This window comes from Sardina pilchardus, chromosome 4, assembly GCF_963854185.1.
Source record: "Sardina pilchardus chromosome 4, fSarPil1.1, whole genome shotgun sequence".
Lineage (NCBI taxonomy): Eukaryota > Metazoa > Chordata > Actinopteri > Clupeiformes > Clupeidae > Sardina > Sardina pilchardus.
Window position 1 is genome coordinate 35,174,785 of NC_084997.1, and position 6,138 is coordinate 35,180,922.

At 43.4% G+C, this 6,138-nt stretch overlaps 1 protein-coding gene across 1 annotated transcript; it reads left to right on the forward strand.

The window, feature by feature from the left end:
- Positions 1 to 244: 244 nt before the first annotated feature.
- On the forward strand, positions 245 to 3,521 carry LOC134077923 (uncharacterized). The gene is made up of 5 exons (XM_062533560.1): positions 245 to 482; positions 1,282 to 1,671; positions 1,789 to 1,866; positions 1,979 to 2,080; positions 2,425 to 3,521. Exons 1-5 carry the CDS (start codon positions 392 to 394, stop codon positions 2,529 to 2,531), a joined length of 768 nt encoding a protein of 255 aa, XP_062389544.1. The 5' UTR covers positions 245 to 391; the 3' UTR covers positions 2,532 to 3,521.
- Positions 3,522 to 6,138: the final 2,617 nt, after the last annotated feature.

Consider the following 6,138-nt stretch of genomic DNA (forward strand, 5'->3'; position numbering starts at 1 on the left):
TCCAAGTATGTGGTCTAGTGACAAACCTGGGTGAGTTGACGCAGAGGAAGCGCTAAAGCTCCCAATAGAAGAGCTGTGCGGCTTTATTATCCGAACACAACAATGGCATAGGGCTCTTGCTGTGGGAGGTTTACCACTTACTCTGAGTTCACTTAGACCATGTACTTGGAATACCGCCGTGAACATAAACACTGTTGCTTACTTCCTCCTTGAGGCTGATACCAATTGCCTTGTGGGAAATAGAAGGCGGAAGAGCCCATCAGAGTAGATCTACTGTAGAAACCAGCATTCTGCCGAGCAGTGGCTGGAGACCAAGACTTTACCGAATCGTTTGAAACGTCATACTTTAGAATAATACATGGGAACCACTTCTTGATTTATCGATTCACGCATGTTTGTTTGTCGTGGCTGGCTTTCTGTCGAGATAAGGAAGGCTGAATACCTCTTAATCTGGATTGTTCTGCTTGAGGGGATAGTATCTGGTAAGTTTACAATCCACACAACCCAGATGATGAGATCAGATTGAAATTGAGTCTTTAGTGTGTGCATGCTTGTGTACGTTGCTTACGAGTGTTAGTGTTCGTTAGCTACATCACACCTGTGTGTGTCCCATCTGTGGAAATACATTAGCTGTTGTAAAACTGCATACTGGTACTTTATGTTCATATTCAGTCATTGATGGAGGGCCTATGATCTACGATGGGGCATGATTCTAATCATTCATAATTGTAAAGCACATCTACACCATGTGGTTCGAGCAACATGACGGCATCTACATTGCGCATGTCACTTACGTCACGCCATCGTCACATGTTACGTAGTACACCATCTCCTCTGCTAGGTGTGTGTGTGAGTGTGTGTGTGTGTGTGTGTGTATGTGCGAGACAAGAATACAGTTAAATGTATGAACTTAGTATAACTAGGTGTTTTCAAAACAACTCTATACTCTACATACTCTATGTTCTATGCTTTATGTTGTACACTGTAGGTCTATGGCTTATCAGCGCAGGCTTCCAGCAGAACTTAATTTGGGGTCCCCCCACCAACTTTGTGCCACCTATAATATCGAATTTTGTCAATGGCTGAACATTCACATTACTGGCGATCCTACACCCTTTACTTAGAAGTGTATAGTGAATACAGAAGTGGGTTTTGTCCCTGTTTCAGGGGCTGTGTTCTTCATGACAATGATATTGTGTGTGTGTGTGTGTGTGTGTCTACTCTATCCCAGGGGCTGTATTATGTTTGAGAGTAACATGATGAGTCCTCCTCTCTCTTCAGGAGCAGTGGTTTCACACACCCCTAAACAGGTTCCCAACACAGAGGGCCTGCAGCAGGTGACTGTGGGAGAGTCTGCTCTTCTACCCTGTCTGCTCCCACACCCACCTTCTTCTCTGGATGCCATCCGAGTCTACTGGCAAACAGCCAACACATACCAGGTGGTTCACATCTTCAACAAAGGCCAGGAGGAGTTTGAACATCAGGCCCCTGCCTACCGCAACAGAACCCGGCTCTTCACCAGCCAACTGCAGTCTGGCAACTTCAGCGTGGAGTTACACAACGTCTCTGAGCATGACAACCTCACCACCTTTCAGTGTCTTGCAATGTATGATGGAAGCAGGGGGCCTGAGTACCAGGGCTATGCTACCTTACTGGTGTTGAAGGAAGACGGTAAGGGTAATTAAGCTTTGTTAGCATTAACTCAACAGTGAAAAAATATGTGGGTATAAACAGGCTGCTTCATATTACAATAAATAATTCTATGCTTTGGATGATTTACCATCTTAGCACTTGGGACAACTCATGACCTAAAGAGGGGCAAGACCCTGAAGGAGACCACCCTCCACACACGGAAGAGGGATGACGGTGAGATAGAGTTTCTCCTGCCCTGTGTTTACAAGTCTGGTTGAATGAGCTAATGATACCCCATACGTGTATTGCAATCGTTAAATAAACACAATTGACTTTGTTTGTTTAGCGAATCCATCGCATGAAGGTGGGAAGGTGGCTGGAAACGCTGTGAAAGTGCCTGTTGCTCTGCTGGTGCTGATCTCCCTTGTTTTGGCTGTGCTCCGGCCACGTGAGTCACTTCCTGTTCACAGTACAACACAGCCTGTGTCACTTCCTGCTCACAGTACAACACAGCTCGGATCACTTCCTGCTTACAGTACAACACAGCCTGTGTCACTTCCTGCTTACAGTACAACACAGCTCGGATCTTGTTTAGCGCTGAATTCCTCCTACTTACTACATTGAAAGTGTAATAGTTTCAGCTTCAGTGATAATAAAGTCATTGCATTTGATTCCTATTAATGATAATGTTACAAAGATATTCACAAATCAAATAATCATAATAGCTTGAAAAGAGATTGTTCATTTCATGTGTGCCTCATGGCTTGATTTAAAGCTCTGTGTCCATTGCAGGTCTACACAAGTGCTGTGATTCTTCTCCTGAAAAGCGCAAAGCGCAACGTGGAGCGACTGAGAGGGACCAACAGCAGGAGCCTCTGGTCAGCGATGGTCAAACATAAGAGGACCAGAGAGGAGAGGAGAGGACAGTTAGAGAGTTTAAAGCAAATGCAGGGGGAGGACGGTCAGGGGAAGACGGTTTGCTGCCCAACTAAGCCAACAAGAACACACCCAAATAGGTTACACGTCCAGTATTCAAACGGCTCAAATCTGACCTTATTTCATTTACACAAAATTCACATTATTAGTGTCAATAGATCAACAGAGAAGTGTAGCTACTTAAATGTCCAGATTTCATTAAGACACATGCGAGAATTTACCACACACATAAAACAAGAACATACGTTGTACAGTATAATAGCATCCACTAGTTGAACATTTCTATTAGCCTAAACACACAATAGCCATTGTCTCTGATCCAGATCCCCAATTTGCACAGCACACAGCATAAGCCCAGAGACTTAGATTAGCATCAACACTCTCAGTGTGAGACATTGAACATCTTGGCAGCTGATAACAAACCAAGCTCATGAGCTGCAGTTATGCATCACTACACCCATAGACTGAGCTCAGAGGATATGATAGGACATGTATGGCACATGGTACGACAGCTACAGCCTGCTGCTCAAAGCCCTCATGAGACGCAATATCTCTAGGACTCCTGAGCGTACAGCAGTAATAGTAGTGCATACTGTACGCGCACCTCATCAGCTTGGGTCATTGTGAGCTGTCGAGAAGTTTACATAAAGTGTGTTACACTGATAGTTTTGATGCAAATCTAAGTCTAGGTGCTGTGTGCTGTGCACATTGGGGATCTGGATCAGTATAGCTATTGTGTGTCGGAATACATTCTTGCCCTCCATATTCTAAGTTGTCCTTTAGCATTGATGTTGCGATACTAAGTACATCTGAATGCCAACTTTCCTTGCCGCCTGTATTACACAATGACGTTGAAATTGACATTTCATTAATGTGCGACCATTTCAGTGCATCTGATGGCATAGGCTAGGCCTACAATGTTTTCAATATACATGTTTACATTCAGCTCAGCCGTACACTGTTTATATATATTTATATATACATATATATATATATATATATATATATATATATATATGAATTAATGAGTTAAGTTAATCACCATCAAACCCACAAGCACAAGCACAAGCACAAGCACAAACACAAACTCAAGCACAAGCAAATTCTTGAACACACAACAACAATTGCACACATCAAACAATTTCCCCTTCCCCAGAAGTCCATCAAAGTCCAAAACCACTGTAGCCAAAAATCAACACAAAAAAATCAAGCTTCAAAGCATTGCAACACAAAAATGGAAAAAATAAACCAGATTGGTCTCACCTGTAAGACAGTCAGTAAATTCCCAAGGAATCCTAGTAAAATCCTTTTCAATTCCTTCAATCTTCATTGCCAAACATCTAATTGTCCTTCACTTCCTGCTTCCAGCCACCTTAGCTCCACCCCTTTCCTTCCCCAGGTGGTACCTTAAAGCACCAGTGCAGCCTTTACATAAACATCTCTGATCACCTGTATTATTCAGGCATTATCTTGCAGCCAAAACACAAATTGAAAACACACACATCATAGAAAATGTTTAACCTAGCAAGGATTTCTCTATAATAAACATGTTTTTCTTCAATGGAACTGTGAAATATACACACATACACACACATTCATTCATCATGTGGCAGTGTCACAACGCACCCCTCTGAGGCAAAAGAGGGATCCTTATAATGTAGAGAAAATGGCTGTGTGGACACTGAAATAGCACACTGAGGATACAGCTAGGAAACTGTAGCCTGATAAACCATGCAGCCTAAATGGATTGGATGTCTAATTTAGTCTGGCTCCGATGAATGGATACAACGGAACATTGTTGATGAGCACAACCCGTTGTCTTTCAAACCGTGTCTGTGCCTATAGGCCAACGCTCCCTCAAAACCCCGCCCCAGAGCCCTCTGCCCCGCCCGCGTTGATTCAAAACACATCTCTGCGTTGTGATTGGTTTAGTTGCCATCTGCCAGATTCAGGGCAGTGTTTTCAAAATGTACAGTGGTCCGAGGCCAGACCCAAATGCAGGCAAAACATTTTGTCGTCCAGCAGTTGGCGCTGGTTTTCCAGGCTAAGGAAACTGTATTGGTCATGTTCCTTATTCAATCTGTTGTTTACCACACTGAAGATGATGGGGCTTTTGTCTCCGAGTCCGTCCTGTTTTGATTGTTTTGTGTTGTTCACCCTTTCTCAACCCCTATTAAAGTCATTGTTATCACAACTCTGAATCTGAAGTAATTACCACCTAGATAGTTAGATAGATAGATATATAGATAGATAGATAGATAGATTCCCAAGGGGAAATTCAAGACCTTCAACTTTAAAAAATTCAAGACCTTCAACCTTCAACCTTAAAAAATTCAACCTAGTGCAGTCAGCAGGGTCATTCTGCGCCAGATGATCAGACTTCCTTAGGTCAGTAATGCTATTATAGCCAGCAATGACTTGCTGAAAATTGCATTTATGAAAAATGTAGGTATCAGAAATGTTGAATTTAACTATATAATACTACTGTTTTAGCACTTTCCTACCAACTATAGGTTGCATGTCTGAAACAAATGAAAATATCTCATGTATAGAACAGTAAACAAGAAAAAACAACTTAATACACTTAATCAAGTGCATATTCCCAATGTATGACAAAGTCTACCACAAAAACAATCATAGTTCAATCAATAGTACATGCTCAAAATATTGGTAACTTGACTCAATGTGAGATGCAGCCTTGTGGCTTCACCAGGAGAGGTCGCTGTTACTGAAACTTCGAGTAATGACCCCATTTTGAAACTGTTGTTCAGTGCTTCACCAAAGTTTCATTTGTCCATCTCTACCTCTGCGGCCAACTGCCCTAGTCTGAAGTAACAACAGCTGTCTTACAGTTAACTTTCTTCATCATGACAGCCCTTTTTTGATTTGCATTGTATGTAATTCATCAAGGTCCTATAGATAATGATAAGACGGTGTTTAGTTTTAGTACCAGGTTGTAAGAATGTAGGGATAAAATGGAAGGGAAAGTACATTTTAGTTTGGCCTGATTTGTATGAGACGTGGGAAACAGAGGCTAGGCACAGTACAGAGAGGAGAAAAGTATGGGTAAAAAAGTAAATAAATAATACATACCATTGTTGAGAGAGAGGACACCTTTGCTGGAAATACTACAAGTGTTTATGTTCAAAAGACTGAAAAAAAACACCCAGTTGATGATGACAAATTTGTTTCTCTTTATCCACCGTTGCCATCTCGTGCACTGCAAATGGCACAATACCTGCTGTGCCACCTCAGGTCTGCCCGCCACCCCTGGGGCAATACCTGCTGTGCCACCTCAAGCCTCTGCCCACCACCCCTGGGGCAATACCTGCTGTGCCACCTCAGGCCTCTGCCCACCACCCCTGGGGCAATACCTGCTGTGCCACCTCAAGCCTCTGCCCACCACCCCTGGGGCAATACCTGCTGTGCCACCTCAGGCCTCTGCCCACCACCCCTGGGGCAATACCTGCTGTGCCACCTCAGGCCTCTGCCCACCACCCCTGGGGCAATACCTGCTGTGCCACCTCAGGCCTCTGCCTGCCACCCCTGGGGCAATGGCAGGTACTGTAG

Coding starts and splice junctions, on each gene's coding strand:
- LOC134077923 (XM_062533560.1), top strand. CDS start 392: ATGTTTGTTTGTCGTGGCTGGCTTTCTGTCGAGATAAGGAAGGCTGAA. Junction 1,672..1,788: donor ACTGGTGTTGAAGGAAGACG/GTAAGGGTAATT, acceptor TTACCATCTTAG/CACTTGGGACAACTCATGAC. Junction 1,867..1,978: donor CACACGGAAGAGGGATGACG/GTGAGATAGAGT, acceptor TTGTTTGTTTAG/CGAATCCATCGCATGAAGGT.